Source organism: Candoia aspera, chromosome 15 (assembly GCF_035149785.1).
Source record: "Candoia aspera isolate rCanAsp1 chromosome 15, rCanAsp1.hap2, whole genome shotgun sequence".
Classification (NCBI taxonomy): Eukaryota; Metazoa; Chordata; class Lepidosauria; order Squamata; family Boidae; genus Candoia; species Candoia aspera.
In genome coordinates this window covers 808,226-831,445 of record NC_086167.1, presented here as the reverse complement: position 1 = coordinate 831,445, position 23,220 = coordinate 808,226, and the positions used below count along the sequence as shown (strand labels likewise).

The 23,220-nt window shown below is 47.0% G+C and overlaps 1 protein-coding gene across 1 annotated transcript in view; it reads right to left on the bottom strand.

Moving 5' to 3' along the window:
* The window catches only part of LOC134505856 (solute carrier family 2, facilitated glucose transporter member 11-like), a 33,110-nt gene extending 11,308 nt beyond the window's left edge, over positions 1 to 21,802 (bottom strand). Inside the window, exons 1-7 of the mRNA XM_063315793.1 lie at positions 21,776 to 21,802; positions 19,229 to 19,327; positions 4,343 to 4,503; positions 3,968 to 4,092; positions 3,681 to 3,810; positions 3,146 to 3,294; positions 1,442 to 1,626 (exon numbers count right to left, since the gene is read on the bottom strand). Coding sequence (XP_063171863.1) covers positions 1,442 to 1,626; positions 3,146 to 3,294; positions 3,681 to 3,810; positions 3,968 to 4,092; positions 4,343 to 4,503; positions 19,229 to 19,327; positions 21,776 to 21,802 — 876 coding nt within the window. The remainder of the gene's footprint in view (positions 1 to 1,441; positions 1,627 to 3,145; positions 3,295 to 3,680; positions 3,811 to 3,967; positions 4,093 to 4,342; positions 4,504 to 19,228; positions 19,328 to 21,775) is intronic.
* Positions 21,803 to 23,220: the final 1,418 nt, after the last annotated feature.

Here is a 23,220-nt window from a genome sequence, read left to right as displayed (position 1 = left end):
GCAATCCCTGCAGTCCTGGTTGCCACTGTGAACTAAATCCCACGGTTGTTAGGTGAGGCAACTTCCTGCCAACTTCCCACAGACAAAGTCAGTGAGGAATCTGGCAGGAAGTTGTAAGTCCCAGGCTGGCAGGCAAGCAAGTAGCTCCTTCTGGGTGAGGGAGAGAGCGAGGGTGCCAGGAAAGGTCAGGGAGGGTATACAAGAGGGTGTGGGGGGTGCAAGAAGCACCAGGTGGGTTGGGGAGGGTGCGTGGTGTGTGCGGGGGTGCTTGAGAGGTGCTGTGAGGGTCAGGGAGGGTCTGTGGGGTGCTGGGTGTGTGTGAGAGGGGCCATGCAGGTTGGGGAGGCTGTGCGGAGGTGTGCGGGGGTGCACGAGTGGCCAGCACAGTGCAAGCACAGGGGGGCTGGGGAGGCTGTGCAGGTGGGGGAGACTTACCCCGGCGGCTTCCGACCTTCCCTTTCTGGGGAAACTGACAGGGATTGAAAAGGACTGAATAAGGAGTGGAGAAACTATTGTGATGTTAAAGAGGGAGGAAGGATAATGAGTTCCTAACTGCTGTAAAGAAGGGCAGAAGTTGCTTCTTTAATTATCTTTGTTCCTGTCTTTAACTATATAGTTCTCTGAACTTTTTCTTTTTCCTTTTTCTTTTTCTCTCTCTCTTTTTTATATATTTCTGTATTTTTTAATCTATGTGAAACCTCTAAAAAAATTAAAAGAATAAAGCACTGAAACAGAAGAAATAATAGCAATTAAAATATGAGGGAGAGCCAGTGTGGTGCTGTGGTTAAGACACCAGGCTAGAAACGGGGAGGCCGCTAGAAACTTCTAGCCCCACCTTAGGCACAAAGCCAGCCTGGTGACCTTGGGCCAGTCGCTTCCTCTCAGCCCTAGGAAGGAGGCAATGGGAAACCACTTCCGAAATCTTCCCAAGAAAACTGCAGGGACCTGTCCAGGCAATTGCCAGGAGTCAAAAACTGATTCAAAGATGAAGAAAAAAAAAAAAAGGGGGGGGGCTTTTAAGGTAATACTTTCCATGATATTACTACTGTTGCTTTTTCAACTATAAAATGTTGCACAAATACTTTATTAACTACTGCTATAAAATAAGTTAGGTACAAAAACTAATTTAAAAAGGAGGTGTGAAAATGTGTCAGCCTGACATAGGCCTTGGGTGCCCTCGGGTAGAAATGGAAATGCAAGAAAATTAATAACTGTCACTGGTCCTGTTGAAGGCTTTGGTGCAAAAAAAGAAACAAAGACCAGAAGTCCCAGTGCACACTGCACAATTCCTCTGCTCCTCCTTCCCAGGAGGAAGGCACCATCTGGCACCAGGTTGCAGTGACAGCACAGGGCTGGCCTTGTCTACAAATAACAGAAACAGGAAAGGGAAGGGAAGGGAAGGTCATTTTCTTAGTTGTTTCAAGAATCTGTTCCACTCAACTGCACTCAGGCCACAGAGCTGCAAACCCGTGATCAGCAGAATGACAATAAGCAACGGCCTTCGCAAACTGGGCTCCTTCACCACTTCCCAGATACTCAAGTTCTTGGAGCCTGGCACGGCCATCTCTCTCAACGTGTCCTCTATTTCGGTTTGCTGATGTCCTTCGCCCCAGAGGTCTTTCACTGCTTTGGGGGAGAATGAACAGAATGACAATTCAAATTTTCATTCAGAAAAATTATCCACATTTAGCTGAGCAAACAAGGGAAATTTCATTTATCACTCAACTGGGCACTGATGCCCTCTCCCCATCAGGGAAATTTAGAGACAGATTAGGAACTGATTGGTGAAACAGCATCATATTGTATGCATTATATATGAATGTCTTTTTTTAAATCAGTTTATATGCTTTACATTTCTGGAGACTCTGAACAGCTTACAGAATTAATATAACCAGATTTTTAAAAAAATCAAATACAATTATAATCAATCTGATGTGAAACCATGAGAAAATTTCAAAGAAAATTTCATTGTATTTTTCTGTAACTACATATCATCTGGCAAGTAGAGGTACCTTTACTGGTCATTTGGATTTTTGTAACCCCAAAAGCTTATGTCTAGTTCTAGCTGAAAGGAAGCCCTTGGAATGCCAGGGGCCAGGCCTTGGCTTTCTTCTGCATGACGTTTATTCAGAGAGCTAAGAATGGTGTCGCCGCCCCCTTCCAGCTGATGTTGAACTAGGACTTGGGGGATCCAGGTTCAAATCTACCCTCAGCCATGTAAACTCACAAGGTGACTTTAAGCCAGTCTTGCAGATTAACTTTCCAAGTTGTGAGAATAAAATTGGGAGAGATCCTCCATGTAAGCTGCATGCAGCTCCTGGAGCAAAAGCAGGTTAGCAACCTGACTAGTCATCATAATTATCATCATCACCACCACCCCAGTTCCTTCCATCTCTCCTCAAAACACTTAGTTTTAGGTCCCTGATCACCCTTGCGGTCCTTCTTTAAAGCTCTTCCAGTTTCTCTGAACCCTTCTTTAAGTGTTGCCCAGAAAAGAACACAGAAAATGGGGGTGTTAGTAGTGCAGAATAAAGCAGGACAGTTACTTCTTTTCTTCAGAACTATTACTTTTTGGATACAGCCTACAATTCTATTTGCCTTTTTACAGCAACGTCACAGTGCTGATTCTTAATCATTTGTAATCCACAACTTTTGATTGTATTCCACAATATTTTCCATCAACATTATTACCAAGCCAGACGACCCCCAAGTCCAGGTACTTAATTTCTGTTTCCTAAGTAAGACATACTTGTCTCTACTCAGTTTCATTGATGTTTTGTTGATTTCCATGCTTAGGAAGAAGTTCGAGATCATGCATTGAAAGCAATTCGCATGGGGAGAAAACAAACCGAAAGAAGGCAGGGTTGCTTGGGAGTCCTTCCAGCCAGCTCCCGCCGGACTGTGCAAGTGAGCTGGGGGGCCCTTTAGGGCCTCCGACATCCATGGGCTCCACTGAAGGGGTCATGACTGGCCTGGCTGCATCTGGTTCTTCAATGAACATTGTAAAGGTTGTTTTCTAAGTATCTCTTTTCCGGCCTTATTTAATTCCTACTTGCCCACATTATCCCTCTAATGGTTGAGGGGCCGCAATTAGCTAAGCAAAACCCTATTCCTTCCCCCAAGGGGGTCTTCTCGCTGAAGTTACCTCTCAGGCAGGCCTCGGGGTCCTTCTTGTGCCTCAAGAGGTACGGCGGGGACTCTGGGAAGAACGGCAGCAGCAGCAGCTGCAGCAGCGCCGGGAAGCCGCACAGGGCGAGCAGGAGGGGCCACAGCGCCTCGGTGCCCAGAAGGTTTCTGTGAGGTCAGGGTGGAAAGAGAAGCCGTTTCCCTTCCCGAAGGAGGGTGAGGGAACAGCGGGAGCACGCGAGGAGCACCGAGGCCGGCGCCGCCTCTTCAGGCCGAGGAAAGCCGCGGGGCTCTAACGGCGTCTCCCACGATCGCAGCCCGAACTGGTGGCCCCTCGACAGCCCGAAAGGAGGAGCCGATTATCCCCGAAGGGTCGAGTCACGCCGGGGAGCTTTCAGCTTAGTCTCGGGGAGGAGAGGAGGAAGGCTGGTGACGGGCCGGGCAGGGCGAAGGGGGACCGCTCCGCCCGTTCGGTCCGTCGGTCTTCCACGGGGATGGCGGGTGGAAGGCAAGAGCTTGTCCCGCCTGGGAGCCCCTGCCTGCGGGGAGCTTACCTTAAGCCCATGATTTGCCCCAAGGCCTTTCCTAGGGAAAAGAACACAGCCGCACTCGCGGTGGCCAAACCACGGAACTTCTTCGGGGAAATTTCGCCGAGATACGGCCCGTGGACATTCAGGCACAGCCCTCCGAGAGAAGAATTCCCGTACAGTGATAAAAAGGCCGCTCTCCCTGTCTGCCTCCCCCCGGCCGACACACGAGCACCGGGGTGCTTCAGGTGACGCCCGCCCTGCGCGTTCGGCTTCCCGAGCATGAGAAGCCGCGCGCTCATCCCCGGCCCTACCTGCGCTGATGCCGTAAAGGAAGCGGCCCGTCAGAATCATTTCAAAGGACTCGGCCGTCTTACTGGAGCCGATAAGAAGCGCGCCCGTGATTACGATAAAATCGCTGCATATTAAACTTTTCTTTCTGAAATAAACCACAACCTGGTGTTAATTAGAGACGCCAGCCACACATGTATTTCCCCTTATTGATTGATTTCTTGGTGACTTAAATTCATTTCAAGGCTTTCAATTTTATTTTACAATGAGGACGGAGGAGAAAATGTGAATTCTTAAAATTCTATAGTCACTGAAATGACATCAAAGTATGTGAGAAAATCTCACAGCTGTAAGAAAAGGGGCCACCGTGAAAATGTCCTTATGAGAAAGATCCGTACTTTCCGCATCTAATGGCCAGAGGTCCGCTCCATAAGCAGCCCAGAAAACCACCAAGACAGTAGATCGAAATGACGAAGGACCACACCGCCGTCAGGGTTTCTTGCGGGAGAGCAGCCCCGTGTCGCTTTACCCATGTCTCATTGATGAATCTCTTGATGTCCTGGGAAAACAACTGAGACTGTGTTCAAATGCCAGGCCAGTTTCAAACCTCGGAGCACATGTTAGTTTTTTAATGTCTTGGTTCATTATATGAATCCAGATCATCCAGATTGTTTATGAGTGAGTGTATTGTGTGAATACAGAAAATGGCTTAATTCAGTAAACAGTTTTTAATTTAAAAAAATTTTTTATTGATGACATACAACAGCTCCAACAATTATAGGATACACTTGAGATTATACATTAATTAATTAATTAATTAATTAATTTTCTATCCTGTCTTTATTATTTTTATAAACAACTCAAGGCAGCAAACATACCGAATACTCCTTCCTCCTCCTATTTTCCCTACAACAACAACCCTGTGAGGTGGGTTGGGCTGAGAAGGAGTGACTGGCCCAAATTCACCCAGCTGGCTTTCATGCCTAAGGCTGGACTAGAACTCACAGACTCCTGGTTTCTAGCCTGTTGCTTTATAACAAACAATATAACAAAAAAAATCCTTAAATATAAAGTACAATCCTTAAATTTCTTAAATCTGGAACATATAGAAAGATACTGCTTCATCTTCTCATTACAAAGACATATTTTGAATCCATCCCTTAATGTCAGGAAGATAAATTTCTTTTCATTTATGTAAGATTATGCTCCTTGGTGAGGCTCTGGCTCAATTAAAGCCAAAGATCATCATAAAATTACACATGCCATATTTTGTGAATATAATTTAACATCACATGTACATGTTTATTATATTTTTTCCCAGAATTATATGAACATATACTGTAACTTGAAACCAAAATGGAACTATGAGACCAAATGATATGAGTTAAAGAGTCCGACTCCAGCAAAGGATCGTTACCTTGTCGTGGTGCTGGAGCTTGAGCACCTCAATGATGCCATGAGCTAAACCGTGAAGGGCCACCCAAAACGGGAAGGTCATGACAGAGAGGTCAGACTAAATGCGATCCCTGGGGAAGGTAATGGCAACCCACCTCAGTATTCTTGCCGTGAAAACTAAATGGATCAGTACAACCAGAGATATGTCGGTATACCATCGGAAGATGAGACCCCCAGGTCGGAAGATGGTCAAAATGCTACTGGGGAGGAACAGAGGATGAGCTCAACTAGCCCCAGACGTGATGACGCAGCTAGCTCAAAGCCGAAAGGACGGCTAGCGGCCGACGGTGCTGGTGGTGAACGGCGAATCCGATGTTCCAAGGATCAACACACCATTGGAACCTGGAATGTAAGATCTATGAGCCAGGGCAAATTGGATGTGGTTATTGGTGAGATGTCAAGATTAAAGATAGACATTCTGGGCGTCAGTGAAACTGAAATGGACTGGAATGGGCCACTTCACATCAAATGACCACCAGATCTACTACTGCGGACAAGAGGACCACAGAAGAAATGGAGTAGCCTTCATAATTAATAGTAAAGTGGCTAAAGCAGTGCTTGGATACAACCCAAAAAACGACAGAATGATCTCAATTCGAATTCAGGGCAAGCCATCTAACATCACAGTGATCCAAATATACGCCCCAACCACAAATGCTGAAGAAGCTGAAGTAGAGCAGTTCTATGAGGATCTGCAGCACCTACTGGACAACACGCCTAAAAGAGATGTTATTTTCATCACAGGAGACTGGAATGCTAAGGTGGGCAGTCAAATGACACCTCGAATTACAGGTAAGTATGGCCTGGGAGAACAAAACGAAGCAGGACACAGGCTGATAGAATTTTGCCAAGACAATTCACTCTGCATAACAAACACTCTCTTCCAACAACCTAAGAGACGGCTTTATACATGGACTTCACCAGATGGACAACACCGAAATCAGATTGATTACATCCTTTGCAGCCAAAGGTGGCGGACATCTGTACAGTCGGTAAAAACAAGGCCTGGAGCTGACTGTAGTTCAGATCACGAACTTCTTCTTGCACAATTTAGGATCAGACTAAAGAGATTAGGGAAGACCCACAGATCAGCTAGATATGAGCTCACTAATATTCCTAAGGAATATGCAGTGGAGGTGAAGAATCGATTTAAGGGACTGGACTTAGTAGATAGGGTCCCGGAAGAACTATGGACAGAAGTTGGCAGCATTGTTCAGGAGGCGGCAACAAAATACATCCCAAAGAAAGAGAAAACCAAGAAGGCAAAATGGCTGTCTGCTGAGACACTAGAAGTAGCCCAAGAAAGAAGGAAAGCAAAAGGCAACAGTGATAGGGGGAGATATGCCCAATTAAATGCAAAATTCCAGAGGTTAGCCAGAAGAGATAAGGAATTATTTTTAAACAAGCAATGCGTGGAAGTGGAAGAAGACAATAGAATAGGAAGGACAAGAGACCTCTTCCAGAAAATTAGAAACATTGGAGGTAAATTCCAGGCCAAAATGGGTATGATCAAAAACAAAGATGGCAAGGACCTAACAGAAGAAGAAGAGATCAAGAAAAGGTGGCAAGAATATACAGAAGACCTGTATAGGAAGGATAACAATATCGGGGATAGCTTTGACAGTGTGGTCGGTGAGCTAGAGCCAGACGTCCTGAAGAGTGAGGTTGAGTGGGCCTTAAGAAGCATTGCTAATAACAAGGCAGCAGGAGATGACGGCATCCCAGCTGAACTGTTCAAAATCTTGCAAGATGATGCTGTCAAGGTAATGCATGCTATATGCCAGCAAATTTGGAAAACACAAGAATGGCCATCAGACTGGAAAAAATCAACTTATATCCCCATACCAAAAAAGGGAAACACTAAAGAATGTTCAAACTATCGAACAGTGGCACTCATTTCACATGCCAGTAAAGTAATGCTCAAGATCCTGCAAGGTAGACTTCAGCAGTTCATGGAGCGAGAATTGCCAGATGTACAAGCTGGGTTTAGAAAAGGCAGAGGAACTAGAGACCAAATTGCCAATATCCGCTGGATAATGGAAAAAGCCAGGGAGTTTCAGAAAAACATCTATTTCTGTTTTATTGACTATTCTAAAGCCTTTGACTGTGTGGACCATAACAAATTGTGGCACGTTCTTAGTGGTATGGGGATTCCAAGTCATCTTGTCTGCCTCCTGAAGAATCTGTATAACGACCAAGTAGCAACAGTAAGAACAGACCACGGAACAACAGACTGGTTTAAGATTGGGAAAGGAGTACGGCAGGGCTGTATACTCTCACCCTACCTATTCAACTTGTATGCAGAACACATCATGCGACAAGCTGGCCTTGAGGAATCCAAGGCTGGAGTTAAAATCGCTGGAAGAAACATTAACAATCTCAGATATGCAGATGATACCACTTTGATGGCTGAAAGCGAAGAGGAACTGAGGAGCCTTATGATGAAGGTGAAAGAAGAAAGTGCAAAAGCTGGCTTGCAGCTAAACCTCAAAAAAACCAAGATTATGGCAACCAGCTTGATTGATAACTGGCAAATAGAGGGAGAAAATGTAGAAGCAGTGAAAGACTTTGTATTCCTAGGTGCAAAGATTACTGCAGATGCTGACTGCAGTCAGGAAATCAGAAGACGCTTAATCCTTGGAAGAAGAGCAATGACAAATCTCGATAAAATAGTTAAGAGCAGAGACATCACACTGACAACAAAGGCCCGCATAGTTAAAGCAATGGTGTTCCCTGTAGTAACATATGGCTGCGAGAGCTGGACCATAAGGAAGGCTGAGCGAAGGAAGATCGATGCTTTTGAACTGTGGTGTTGGAGGAAAATTCTGAGAGTGCCTTGGACTGCAAGAAGATCCAACCAGTCCATCCTCCAGGAAATAAAGCCAGACTGCTCACTTGAGGGAATGATATTAAAGGCAAAACTGAAATACTTTGGCCACATCATGAGAAGACAGGACACCCTGGAGAAGATGCTGATGCTAGGGAGAGTGGAAGGCAAAAGGAAGAGGGGCCGACCAAGGGCAAGGTGGATGGATGATATTCTAGAGGTGACGGACTCGTCCCTGGGGGAGCTGGGGGTGTTGGCGACCGACAGGAAGCTCTGGCGTGGGCTGGTCCATGAAGTCACGAAGAGTCGGAAGCGACTAAACGAATAAACAACAAAGAGTCCGAAATTTGTTATGGTGCCAACATAAAAAACCTTATATTCAAGTTTTTAAAAATATTCTCCAGGCAATCCAAAAAACATGAAGCAATATTTTCTGAAGAAATAACCCCAAGACCTGGTCTATAGAGCTTCAGAGGTCCTGGACTCCACCCGTTGCTGCTTGATGCTAGGTCGGCCTGCGATTAAGCTTATCTCATCCAAGTCTTGACTGTGGATGAGAGGTCTGACCTGGTATGCATTACCAACCTGGTTCCTGGTTCCTCTTTTGGAAATGTGCCCTTCCGGATTTCAAGTGTGGCATCAGTCATGATTCTGGGGTAGGGGTAGGGGTGTAGTTATTGTTATCAAGGATCTCTGGTGGCTTTTAGGAGTGCTGCCCTAGCTATAGCTATATGTGAGACCCTGTTTGTGAAATTGGACCATAAGGATCAGTTGGGGATGCTGCATAGTTCCTTCCCTCCCTGTGGCCTCCCTCCCTGTGACCTCCCTCCCCAAACTCCTTGACTCTGGATTGTGTTGGCAGTGGCATTTCCTAGATTCCAACTTGCCTTCTCTGGGCCCAGAGTTGGAGATGGCTTGTGAATTCATGGCCGTCATGGCGACCACGGACCTGATCCAAATTACTGGATCCAACTCACAGCAGTGGTCCCACGTTAGATCTGGTCTTTATCTTTGGGCAGAGGCAACGTGACCTGGAGTTGGAGGAAGTTGCCCTCAGTCCCTTCTCATGGACAGCTCATTCCCCCTTAGTACTACAGTTCTCTGTGGCTACCCCTGCTGCAGGGAGGAGGAGTCGATCTGATTGGTTTGCCCCAGGCACCTGATGGACCTGATGGGGTTTCAGAGGGAACTTGTGATTATTTCCAAAGCCCTGGTGCACAGTTTGGCTGAGGTCCTGGTGGTGGCTTGATATGAGCTTGTGGCAAGGGCCTTGGATCGAATTGCCCCAGCGCATACACTCTGTGTTCATGGATCCTGTAGAGCTCCCTAGTTTACAAAGGAGCTCTGACAGATGGATCTACGCAAGAGATGCCTAGAGCACTGCTGGAGAAAGACAAAGAATGACTCTGACCAAACACAGGTGAGAGCCTTTATTAGGACTTACCTTGTGGTGATAAGAGTGGTGAAATGGGCTCTGCTCTTATTGTGTCCACAGATAGTCAACTCGCGGTCTTGTTTTGGGTAACCAGGTCCCTCCTTGGTAAGGAGGGACTAGAGGAATGCCTGCAGGGCCCCTATGAAGACTCTTCTAGGCATCTGCTAGATGAAGTCACTTGGATTTGCTCTGAGTTGGACTCCAGCTGGGCAAGTCCTGTGGAAGTGTCTGAGGTATGTCTTTGCTCAGCGGTCTGGGCAGAGTTTCAGCTGGTTGATTCTGGGGGAGGGGACAGGGTCCTTGCTGCTGTGAGCTCTGCCACCTGTGTTCTGGACCCATGCCCCTCCTGGCTGGTGAAGGCCTCCGGGGTGGTAGCATGTGGTTGGTTTCAAATGGTGGCTAATGCCTCCTTGTGGCAGGGAGTGACTCCATCTGCCCTGAAGATGGCAGTGGTGCAACCCCTCCGCAAGAATCATCCTTGGACTTGACTGTGTTGGACAATTTTCAGCCAGTCTCCAACCTTCTCTTTTCAGGGAAGGCTATTAAGAAGGTGGTGAATGTTTGGCTTTAAAGGGCCCGGGAGGAAGCAGATTATTTGGGTCTTTTTCAGTCAGGGTTCAGGCTGGGTTATAGTACCAGGACAGCATAGAAATGAGGAGGAATTCCAGTTGGTGTTAGGAGGGAGAGAGAGGTCCAGCCCATGGCCCCTGCAGGGTGGGGTGCCTTGTGGTGCCACACCCTCCCTGCTCCTCTTTAATATCTATGGGAAGCCACAGGATGAGGTCGTCAGATGGCATGGAGGGAGCTATTATCCATATGCTGATAACATACAGCTTTACATCTCCACCCCGGGCCAGCCAAGCAATGCCGTGGAGGCTCCGTCTCGGTGTCCAGAGGCGCTGGGTTTGGATAGGTAAGAACAGGCTTCAGGTTAACCCTAGCAAGACTGAATAGCTCAAGATTTTAGGGCACCCTGGTTCGAGGAATTTTCATCTCTTGTTCTGGACAGAGTTGCATTATGCCAAACAGAACCAGTACAGAATTTGGGGGTCCTCTTGGATGGGGAGTGGTGGCTCAGTGGTTAGATGCCAAGATGCCAGGCTTGTCAACTGGAAGGTTGCATGTTCAGCGGTTTGAGACCCGAGCGCCGCATGACGGAATGAGCTCCTGCACTCGCCCCAGCTCTTGCCAACCTAGCAATTTGAAAGCATGCAAATGCGGGTAGATAAATAGGTACTGCTTCAGCGGGAAGGTAACTGCGCTCCATGACTGTCATGCTGGCCACAAGACCACGTAAGTGTCTTTGGAAAACGCTGGCTCTTCGGCCATGAAGCGGAGATGAGCACCACCCCCTAGTGTCGGACACGACTAAACGGGAGCCTTTACCTTTACCTTGGACTCTCAGCTCCTGTTCAAGGAAGAAGTGGCAACTGTGGCTAGGAGGGCTTTTGCAGTGCTGTGTGTTGTGCACTATCAGCCCCATTAGGTAGACCAGTCCATGAGATCAACTCCACAGGAAGGCTAAAACTACTTTTATTGAGATTGGCTATAAGAACAGAACCTTGCAAGTCTGATTGTGCTGGACCTCTTCCTCATACTTCAGTGAATTAGGAAGATATCTGTCTGAGCTGCTTCTGAATGTTAGCTGGATATTCTGGGCTTAAAAATGCTTTAGCCCCTTTGCCTAGGCAAAGCTTTTGCATATCTCTGTCAAGGCCATCTTCCTTATTATCCACATGCACCAACTGGGCCCTTTCTTGGACCAAGAAGCTCTGCTCACCGTCAGTCATGCCTTAGTTGCTTCTGCATTGACTACTGAAATGTGCTCCACACGGGGCTCCTTAAAAGAACATGCAGAAACTGCATCTGGTTCAAAATGCATCAGTGCAGGCAGCTATAAGCACCCCTTGGTGTATGCACGTTGCATCTCTGTTCCGCAAGCTGCACTGATTACTGGTATGCTTCCATGTTCAATTAATTCTGGTGGCCACCTATAAAACCCTTCATGCCACGGAGCTGGGTTATTTGTAGGACTGCCTCTCCCTGATTATTTCTACCTGTCCTATAAGATCAGACTGGAGAGGCAAGTTATGGGTCCTGTCAACTAAGTAGTGTCATCTGGTGAGATCCAGAGGCATGGCTGGCTTTTTGCAAGGTTGTGTTCCTGGGCATGGGAGTTGGATTGTGAGTTAGAGACTGTTAATTGCTATTTTAACTGTTGATTTATTGGTTTTTACTTTGCTTGCTGGTTATGTATTTTACTTTTTGCTGTTGTTTCTGATCCCGCCCCCCTCACCAAGTCCTGCTGTGCTGCCTTATTGTAGTGGGGTGTGTGTGTTCCTGGGAGGGATGAGCGAAGAATGCTGGGAGTGTATGGCATCAGTATGCATTTCCAGCAGGGTCACCCCAAATGCCTTTGCTCTAAGACTACACACTCAAACACTTCCACATTTCAGGAGACTTCTGGGCAAGCTCTCTGAGCCAGTTCAAGGCTTCTCGAGGTCCTTCATCTACTTTGAACTGATGTCCTCAAAACTGTTGCTGATAGATCTCTACATGGCGGCATTCAAGCCAAACGAATTCATAGTCAGTAGCCTCCTGAGGTGAAAGACGGCTAAAAGTTTTCAAGGCCTTCCCAATCAGGGAGGGAGCCAGGCGTGTCAACCACTCTCCTTCTGGCCAGTGGCACACAGCAGCTACTCTTTCAGACATTGTTATATATATTGGAAATGTTAACAAATCAGCATGCCTTAATTAGCATGTAAATTGAGTTTCTCCCAGGGTGCAACTCTCTGTGCTATTGAGGAAGCTGTTTGTTGCCACTCCCTCTCTCTCTCTCTTCCTCTTTCACCATCAGAGAAGAAGCATGTTTTGCTTCTGTCTCCATCTTGGGCCTACAGCCATGTGCCTTCCATGTAGCTCTTAGCAGCTATAGGGCTAAGAGATCACTAAGTATAGTTAAAGAACAGAAAAAACAAGGAACATCATTTTTCCACCAAAGATGGAGGTAACTGAACCAATAATAAAGTCAGTAAGAATCTTTTTACTTATCTTAAACCTACTTTGTCTAAGCGTGTAATTATGCTTGGGAGGGTTAAGTGTGTAAGATCAATAACCTGTGTTTCTCTAACATGCTCATTAAAGCTATTTAAGGTAATATTCTTTTTCTGTGTGCAGCTTCTCTGCTGTGTTAAGCTCTGCCCCATTCTGTGGTCCTAGCAGGCCACTAATGGCTTCAACATAAGGGTCTATATCTGCATTCTTCCCCATCTTTGCTAGCTTTATTTCCATGAGATGCTTTGGAGGTGGCACAGAAGGAGGGGCTAAGGAAAATGCATCCCATCTGCAGAGCTCCAAAGCAGCTGACATCTGATCCTGATGCCTTTGCTCATAGTGGTCGGCCGTTCTTCTCTGGCAAATCTTTCCCTTTCCAGCCGGTTTTGGCATGCTTGCTGCTGCCAGGGCTGTTCTGCACCACCCCAGGCTTGTTGCTGGTACATCATGGCTTGCAGAATGGCTGTGAGGGGATCCACTCCACCTGTAGCCTGGTCCAAAAGTGGTGCAGGCTCCTTTGAAAGAGGAGTTTGGGTTGTCTCATCAGAAGAGTCACCATCCTGATTTGATTTAACCGCTGCATCTTTTCTTTCCATCTTCTCAGTCATGGCAAGATCCTGTTGCTGAACCAGTTTAGAGTAAGCTTGGGTTTTAGACTGTTGCTCTGCTGCGCCCAATACATGATGCCTTAGTTTAGCACCTGAGGAACCCTCTCTGGTGTTCTTCTCAAGGGTCAGTTGCCTGCCACTTGTGGGTGGGCCACTGACTAGGACTCTCCTGCATCCCTCTTCTGGCACCAGCGTGGCAAAGTCCCTTGTGGACAGAGGGTGGGGAGCTGACTTGTGAATAAAAGAAAACAAACACTGGACTCCCCAAAGATGTAGAAAACCTGCTTAGTTTATTCTCCCCAGACCCTTAAGCATTCAGGGTCAGGAGCTGAAAACAAAAACAGACTCTTTGGAGTGTCAGCAGTCCAAACCAAGAGCTCAAAAGTAGTTTCATCCAAAAGAAAAAAACAAAACAAAACCCAAACCCAGGAAAAAAAGAGTCAGACTACAGCAGTTTGAGGCTTGTTATCCTCCCTTTGCACCAGTAGACTCAATGGCTGTTCCAACCTGGAGATGAAGGCAATTCTCTTCTTTAGAAGTCTCCAGCCCTTTCCTTTCTTCTGAGTAAGGCTTTCCAATATGAGGAAGCGGCTCTATTCTGTGCCTGAAAAATAAGCTAGCGTCTGTCGATGCAGGCCTTGATAAGGGTGATTCCAGCCGCACTTCCTCCACAGCCTTCTCTTTGTGGCCTTTCTCTGATATCTGCTATCTCCCCCACCTTCTCCTCCAACCCCCACACCTGCCCTTTTACAGAGCAGCCTTTAAGCTTAGCCAGCCCTGGATCTGCAGGCACTTACAGTCAGGAGCAGTGGCTTGTTTACAAGGGGGCTGGTATTTTTTCCCTTCACTACAAGGATGACTGTGAAGAGAGACTGCCAAAAATGAAGAAAGAGAAGAAAGCAAATTGGATGTCAGAACAAACCGTGGAAATTGCCAAGAGAAGAAGTGAAGCCAAAGCCAAGGAAGACAAAAACATCAAACATCAAAAATCTCAACCTAACGAAGAGTTTTGGAGAGCTGTTAGAAAAGACAAGAAGCAGTATTACACCACCACCTGTAAAAACACCGAGGATGGAAAAACAAGGAAAGTCTTCCAAAAGATCTCTGAACTCAGAAGGAGGTTCCAACCACGAATTGGTATGCTAAAGGACTCCAATGTACACAGAGTAACCAATTCAAAGGAGATCAAATGAAGATGAAAGGAGCATACTGAAATGCTGTACAGTAAAGATGACAACAAGCATGATGCCCAGAAGAGATTCCCTACTTACAAGAACCTCTAGGTACCAGACAATTAAGTTAGATCAGCACTCCGGTCATTACCAAGTCAGAAGGCTACAAGAACAGATGGAAGACCCACTGAAATACGGGAAGCAACAGACGAAGAATTAGTCAAGGTTCTAACAAAGCTATGCCAGCAAATCTGGAGAACACAGTGGCCAACCAGTTGGAAAAGGTCAATCTACATTCCAGTATCAAAAAAGGAGACTTAACAGAGTATGCAAACTATCGTACAATACTCAGTTACAAGCTCAAAGCCAAAACAGTTTTGGTGAGAGTTTAGTTCTCTTCAAGCCACCATTTATGTTCACTCTGTTCAATCCTTGTAACAGGCAAAAACAGTGTAAGGCTGCTTCACGGTTATATTTGACCCTAACCCTAACCCTAACCCTAAATCCACCTGAATATAATGTGAATTGGAACCGTTAGATGTTGCAATTTTCCAAAAGATTGAAAAGTTTCTTCTAAAAATAAGCATTTTGGAATTAAATACTTTTGCAATGTGTTATATTTGAGAAAATAACATCCCAAATGCATATTTTCAATCCGACCACGTGTGAGTTTCTTGCCATTTTTTCTTTCCCTATTTTTGATGACATACGTGGGCATGGGATGGAACAGATTTAGGAATGACCACATATAAACTCACCAAGTAATCCCTCCATCCCTAATCCAACCTCCCTTCCTGCCATTCTGTTCAGCCCATAAATGTCATAAATGGTAAATCTGGGAATGGGCAAGGGTTGGAAGAGGTCAATCTACATTCCAGTACCAAAAAAAGGAGACTTAACAGTGTGCAGACTATTGTACAGTATCCTTAATTTCACATGCTAGCAACACAATGCTTAGGATCATCCAACGCAGATGAGCCCTACATGGAAAAAAGGATCCCAGATGTTCAAGGTGGCTTTAGAAAAGGCTGAGGAATGCGAGACATTGTTGCTGATGTACGCTGGATAATGGAGAAAGCCAAAGAATATCTAAAAGAACACAGCATTTGCTTCATTGATTGTGGAAAGCCTTTGACTCCATCAAGCTGTGGAAAGCACTCAGGAAAATGGGAATCGCAGAAGATCTCATTGTCCTCATGAGAAATGTATGGACAGGTCAGGAAGCCACAGTGCGGACAGAACTTGGCGAAACAGACTGGCTCCAGGTTGGCAAAGGAGGGTGACAAGGCTGCATACTCCCCCTTTACGTATTCAACCTGTATGCTGAATATATATCAAGGGAAGCTGGATTGGAAAAAGATGAACATGGTTTTAAAATTAGAAGAAACACCAACAACTTGCACTATGCTGATGACGCTGGCCTGTGTCACAGTGCGATGAGGTTCTTTTTGAATCTAGGGTGTGTTGTGCTCTGCAAGAGTGGCAACTGGCACAGTGGAGGCTTTAATGCTTTTTTTACTATGTACAGCGAAGCTATTTGCAACAAGCACTTATACCCCAGTCCCGGTGCTCCCCTGGTGTCAGGTCTCCTCCCAGAGACTCTCCCCCTCTAGCTCTCCTGCTTCCTCCCCTTTTTCTCCATTCCCCCACCTCGTTTCTGGGCTGAACAAGAGAGAGAGAGGAGGAAGGAATGGGCTGGAGTTTTACTGTCAGTGCTTAGCAGGGCTCGACCTTCTCCTGCTCAGCCAAACGCCTCCTGCTTCTCTCCTGGGGAAGAACCTCTCCCAGGGCTTTCTGCCCAGTCCTTCCCAGAGGCTGGGGCCCGCCACCCATCCCCTCCTCCCCTGCTTGGCTCTTGGGTGAAGCCACTGCCTGCAGCCAGCCGGGCTCTCCTTCCTGTCTTGTTCCTTGGGTGGCGCTCTTGTCCCTCCAGATCTTTACTTCCCTTCTTCCAGGGAAGCCATCTCTGGACCTTCCTTCTCCCTTCCCGACCAGGAAACAATAACTGCTCCACACACTTGACTTCCCTCTCCAACTTTTCTCTCTCACTCCATGCACAGACTTTCTCCTCCCCTCCCCTCCCCTCCCCTCCTTTTTCTCCAGTTTTTAGTCAGACCGGCAGCATGTCCCACAGCAACTGAGGAGGTGGGTGTCTCCCCAGGGCTCTAGCCCCCAACACCTATAGACCAGGCTGGACCAATGGGACTGCTGTCTCAAAATCTTGCCCCAGCTAGCAGCCTGGTCAGCTCATCAGACCTCATGACAGCACAGCTGCCTTCCAGGGCCAAAACTGAGCTTCTTCTCCCCTTTTCCACCCTCCAATGGCTGGCATACACCAGCAGAACAGCAGCCATGCCAGGCTGGTAAAACCCATATGCCACACCCTGACAGCCAAAAATGCAAAGAATCTGCAAGCCTCAGTAATAAAAGACAAGGAGCACAATGAAAACATGGAACTAAAATTAAATATAAAGATGACAGCAGGCAGAAACGAATGACAGCAGGCAGAACAGCCAATCAATGAAAGTATCAAAGTGGTGGAGAGCTTTGGCCTTTTAGGGCCAACCCTCAGCAGTAAAGGGACCAGCAGTCAAGAAATACACCGCAGACTAGCACTCGGTAGAGCAGTCATGCAGGCCTAGGAAAAGATGCCGGGATGTGTCTGTTCCTACAAAGATCAGAAACAGACAAGCCATGGTATTCCCTGTGACGCCCGATGGAAGCGAAAGCTGGACTTTGAAGAAGCAGGATAGAAAGAGCATTGACACCTTTGAACTTTGGTGTTGGAGAAGACTCCTGAGAATATTGTGGATGGCCAGGGCCGCAACTAGGGTATTTGTCACCCGGGGCAAACATGGATTCCACGCCCGTTTTGGTGCCCCTCCCAGCGCGGCTCCTGGGGCACATGCCCTGCTCCCTGCCCCCCAAATGCAGCCCTGTGGATGGCCAAGAAAGCAAAGCAATGGATCGTCAAACAAATCAACCCAGAGTTCTCACTTGAGGCACAAATGAGCAGGCCCAAATTATCCTACTTTGGACACATTATGCCAAGACCCAGCTCTCTGGAGAAAGGCCCTGATGCTGGGAAAAGTAGAAGGAAAGGGAAGAAGAGGATGACCAGCAGCAAGGGGGATGGGCTCAGTTACAGTGTTGAAGAATGCACTGTTGGAAGAGCTGAAGGACCAGGTTGGGGACAGATCATCATGGAGAAAGTCTATCTATGTGGTCGCTAACAGTTCACAAAGACTTGATGGCATGTAAGCAATCAATCAATCGTGTTTTAAACTGTTGATAACTGCCTAGAATCACCATGGTGGTGGCAATATAAATTGAATAACATAAATAAATAAAACAAATACATTCCCAATAATTCTGATTGATAGATTTCAAAGAATATTAATTTTTTTCTGAAAGAATAATTAATTTTGGTTGCTAAAATACTTTATGCAATTCATCTGTGGTGTTTCTAGAATAAGGCATAAAGGAATCTATAGCTTTCTTTTCTAATCGTACAAGATTGAAATCCCTAAGTCTCTTTTTTGCCAAAGTAATAATGATAACAGATTAACAAATAAATGCCGTGAATGCGTCCCAAAGGATTAACTCACGGTGGAATTGCTGTTTATTTAAAAACAAAGACCAAACCCCATTTTTCTTTTTAAAACTTTCTTTTCCACAAAAGAAGAATATCTTATTAGGGAGGTATTCAAATACCATCTGTGAACCTGGGAACCCAGTTAGGGAACCCTAACCCTAAACTGGGCAAGGGTGTGTGAGTGGGGGACACTTACCCCAGCAACTTGTGACCTTCTCTGCCAGCTTCCCCACTGACTTTCTGGGGAAGCTGGCAGGGAAGGTTGCAAATGGTGATCACGTGATTGTGGGGCACTTGGCAACCAGTCGTATCCAGATCACATTCAGATCACAATCACATGACCATGGGGTTGCTGGGACAGCCAGAACTCCAAGGACCAGTCATAACCACCATTTGTTCAGTGCCGTTGTAACTTGCAAAGGTCACTGACCAAATGGTTGTAGGCCAAGGACTACCTGTAGATACCAGGGGCAAAGGTAGGAGAAGAAATGTTAGCTTCCTTATCTCAGAATCTGTTGTTTCATTGATTTGTGACCAAATGCATTGTCTTGAAGATGCTATCTATATAATCCAAACTGAGCCCATGGTGCTTCCTCTGTCACCAACCCCTTACCATCTCTGAATTCATCTGGTGCCCATAAAGAGGGAAGATGCCAGCAACATTTCAGTCACACTGACCATCAGGAAGGCATCCTGTGACCAGTGGCATCCTTATTGGGACTCCTCAGAGGTGAGTAGCCAGCTGTTATTCTAGAGGTTCAAACTCTCTACCACACAGGATATTCACTGTATAAAAAACAAATAAATTTATCCCCCCTCTAAGGGGTGGGGGCAGAAGTCATGTAAAACCTCATGCATGGGGGCATGACATAATGTAACCTCTGTGTCTTTCTGCTCTGATTGCTGAAGGGAAGGTGGATGGCAAGAAATGCTGCTCTTTGGCCCCAGCAGAGGCAACGGTTGAGTGAGTCTGGCTGGAGAAAGACACAAAGAGGAGTGGGGAGTGGCCAGAAAGCTGTGTGTTCTGGGGCTTATGCATTCAGCTGTGTAGGTTGACAACTTATCTCCTAATAGAGGCCTTCCAAGCTCTCCCAAAGCCATTCCCAGATTGTGAGCTGCAAAAATGTCCATTGCTTACCTGGGAGGGATAGGTGATCACAGAGACCTGGAAGCCAATAAGAAGCGTCCCGCCCAGTCCTAACACGATCACCATTTGGAACAGCCGCTGGTACTGCACCTGGAAAGACAAAACCCTGTTTAGGTCATCTAGAATCCCCCTTAGCTGTTGAAGCCTCAGGGGAACTACCTCTGCAGGTGCAAAGCTGCAAAGCAGGTGCAGCGCAGGATCACGCGGAAGCAAGCGAGCCGAGCGCAAGTCTCTGGATTACCGGCTTCTCCTCTTCGAAGAAAATCTGTCTGCCAATTTGTCCAAGCTCACCAAAGGAGCCGAGCCAGTGTGTCCTCCAGCTGAAATGTCTCTTTGTGGCCTGGGCAGAGCCATTTGCAGAGAACACAGATTTGTGTTACAAGCCCAGCAGGAAACCCACAGGTTTTGTGTTACAAACACAGAGTGCAGCACGAAACCCACACCAGCCTGCGAGGCCGACCCTTCTGATCTCCACCCTCCCGCACCTTCAGTTACGTGTAGGGGTGTCCACAGGATATAGTCAAAAAAGTCAAGATGGTGGCCACAATGGTACAGTCAAGGCTCTGGCCATTTTTGAATGTGCGCCACGTGTGACACACATAAAAAAAGGGTAGTGCTTGAATTGCACCATCACAGCTACCATCTTGACTTTTCTGACCATGCCCTGTAGTGTAATGAATGCCTATTCTAAAACACTCTCAGACTCATGAGCAGGAATGCAAAGATATCTGATTTATTAAAGAATAGTATGCAGGATCACAGAGAAAGCTGAGAATGATAAAAGCGCGCCAAATGCCAACTAAAAACCCTCGGTGCAAATGAGATCCCTCCCCCCGTAGAATCTTCCCAAGCTCACGATCCCAGGTGCTCCTAACGGCTTCTGATGGTCCGCGGGAAAAGTCCTTGAACAGAGCACATCACCCAAACACATTCCATTGAAATGAACACAGATACAGAGCTTGGCACAAGGTTTCACAGCAGCTCCCTCCCAAACAGAAACGTGCGTCAGCGCCATGGCGTGTGAAACGTTACAATGTACAGTGCACATTGAAATAGTGAACATGACATGTAGTCACCCAAAACATACACAATACAATGTCAGAGCATGGACAGTGAAGCAGAATCAATAGTTCTCTATTCTACAAACACACCCACCCACAACCATTCACATGCGCCCAAGATACGTTCCAGAGGGCAGGAAAGGAGGGGCGATGAAAGGGCCCCACTCTACCTGAGTGTCAGGGTGTCTGGGCAGAACCCCTCCTCCAGGCAGGTAGTTTTGCTCCCACAGCTACTTCTTGAATGGGGAGGAAATGCCTCCCATGACTGGAATAGGAATGGTGTAGAACAGGACATTCCCCAAGAATACCTTTTTAAATAAATAGCTCCGTTTTTTTCCTTTTGACCGGGGTTATTTGGCCCAGGTGATTCTGGAGCATGAGATGCCAGCTTAAAAACTCTGGAACAATCAAGCAAAAGAGGCCAGCGTGGGTAGACACGGAGCTCACTAAAATGCTGAAGTGAAGGAGGAACATGTGCAGGAAGCAGGAGGAGGGGAACCCTTCCCAAGAGGAATACAAGGTTGTCTGCAGGAGCCCTGGGCATTTGGTTAGAAAGGCTCTGAACAAGAGAGGCCAGAGAAATGGCAAAAAAGGATTGGTTGTGCAGGAGAGAAACCAAGGAAAAGTCAAAGCAGGCGTGGGTCCACTGTCAGGAGAAAGCAGGGAAGAAGTAGTGGGTGAGGATCTCCTGTTTGGCATCGGTCATCTCCCAGAATGGGATGGAGCCCTGGCTGGCTATGGTTGTGCCCTTGGGAGAAGGAGGGAGCTGCTGCGTTGGATGGGCAAGGAGGGGGTAAGAGGGGGCCTTGGGACTCGGAAGAACGCAGCTTCTGGGGCCAGACAAATTATACCCCAGGGCACCAAAGGAACCACAGAGCCAGTCTCAGGAATCTCTAAGAACTCCTGGAGGCCTGGAAGGCCCCAGACAGCAAATCCCCATCTTTCACAAGGGGACGGAGAAGGAGCCAGGAAATGACAGACTGTCAGCTTGACATCTATGCTGGGTAATGTCCCTGGACAAATGATTAAGCAGTACATTCACGAGCACTTGGACAGGCACCTACAAGGAACAGGAGCCAGCAGGGGTTTGTGGCAAGCATATTGTGCTACACTAAGCATAAATGGACTAAGTGATTTTTAGGTTCCCTTCTGACTGTACGCTTGTCAGTCGAAATCAACTGTACAGAAAGACTAGAATTACCTTTACTGAGCCTGACTATAATAATAGAGACTTGCCACTCTGATTGTGCTCTCCCCACCCCCCACCCTCTTATGCTCCAGTGAATCAGGGAGGCCTCTGCCTGAGCCACTTCTGAATAGTATCTTGTTTTTCAGGACTTAAAAAACGTTTCGGCCCCATTGCCTAGGTAACGGTTCCCGCACATTTCTGTCAAGGGTGAGGGCCAGGGTTAGCTCTCAGAAGTGGCCAGACTGAGTGGGGGGCCAAGGGGTAGCCCCTGACCTGAAGGATACTCACAAACGCCGAGAGGAAACCGGCTGCCATTTTCTGGAGGGAATCCTGCTGATCTCCAGCTGGCAGTTGTCAGGCTGATCAAAGGTTTCATTAAGTGAATCCTGATATTTAGGAGCAGTATGACCCTGAGTTCAATGATTTTTACTCTCGTTGGCTATTGGAGGATGGCATGTTCTCTTGAGTTAACAATTTCAAGAGGCAGATGACATTGCTTGAGGTCACCATTCCTCCTCCCCCTCCCCTCCCCTCCCCTCTCCCTCCCCCTCCTCGCAACTGATCTGAAGTCAGGACATAGATGAATCCCTTCTTTGAACTTTAGCCGGTTCCTTGGACTGATAAGTAACAGGGAGCTGCTGGTTCTGCTCAAGGGAGAAAGGCAAAAAAGGGCATCTAGCCAACGAGGGTTTGAGAAGCAGGAATCCAACACTCCGATTATGTCCTTCTATAGTGTGAGGGAATTCTCTGGAAGACCTAAAAATCAGGTACTGCAGTGATCATAGTTGCACCATTTAGGGTTGAACGTTCACCTAGAAGCCACTAAATCCCACTAATAGGAAGGAGGAATGGCTGATTCTGAAGGATAGGGAGCAAGCTGTCAGCATCTGGAACAGCATCCCCTCAGAGATATGTATGGCACCCGCTCTCCTGGGGTTCTGGCAGGCCCTAAGACCTGGCTTTGGTTCTAAGCCTGGGGGCGATGTCACTGTCATGTTTTTATTGGAATGGTTATCTTTAGTACGGGCTGCCATGGCTTGTTTCATGCTTTTTAAACTGTTTTTAATTGTATATCTGGATACTGTAAGCCACCCAGAGTCTTCCGGAGTGGGAGCCCATAATTGTTGTTTATTCGTTCAATCGCTTCTGACTCTTCGTGACTTCATGGACCAGCCCACGCCAGAGCTTCCTGTCGGTCAACACCCCCAGCTCCCCCAGGGACAAGTCCGTCACCTCTAGAATATCATCCATCCACCTTGCCCTTGGTTGGCCCCTCTTCCTTTTGCCCTCCACTCTCCCCAGCATCAGCATCTTCTCCAGGGTGTCCTGTCTTCTCATTATGTGGCCAAAGTATTTCAGTTTTGCCTTTGATATCATTCCCTCAAGTGAGCAGTCTGGCTTTATTTCCTGGAGGATGGACTGGTTTGATCTTCTTGCAGTCCAAGGCACTCTCAGAATTTTCCCCCAACACCACAGTTCAAAAGCATCTATCTTCCTCACTCAGCCTTCCTCATGGTCCAGCTCTCGCAGCCATATGTTACATATGCATCTTGTGTGGAGTGTCGCAGAGCAAAAAGTCAGACCAGGAAACCTGCAGGACTATTATTGCCATTACCGACTCCAGAACATCCTTGGGAAGCCATATCGATGGACTTCATCACAGAATTTCCTAGATCCAATGGAGCCACAACTATATTAGTGGTTGTAGACACACTCACTAAAATGGCACATTT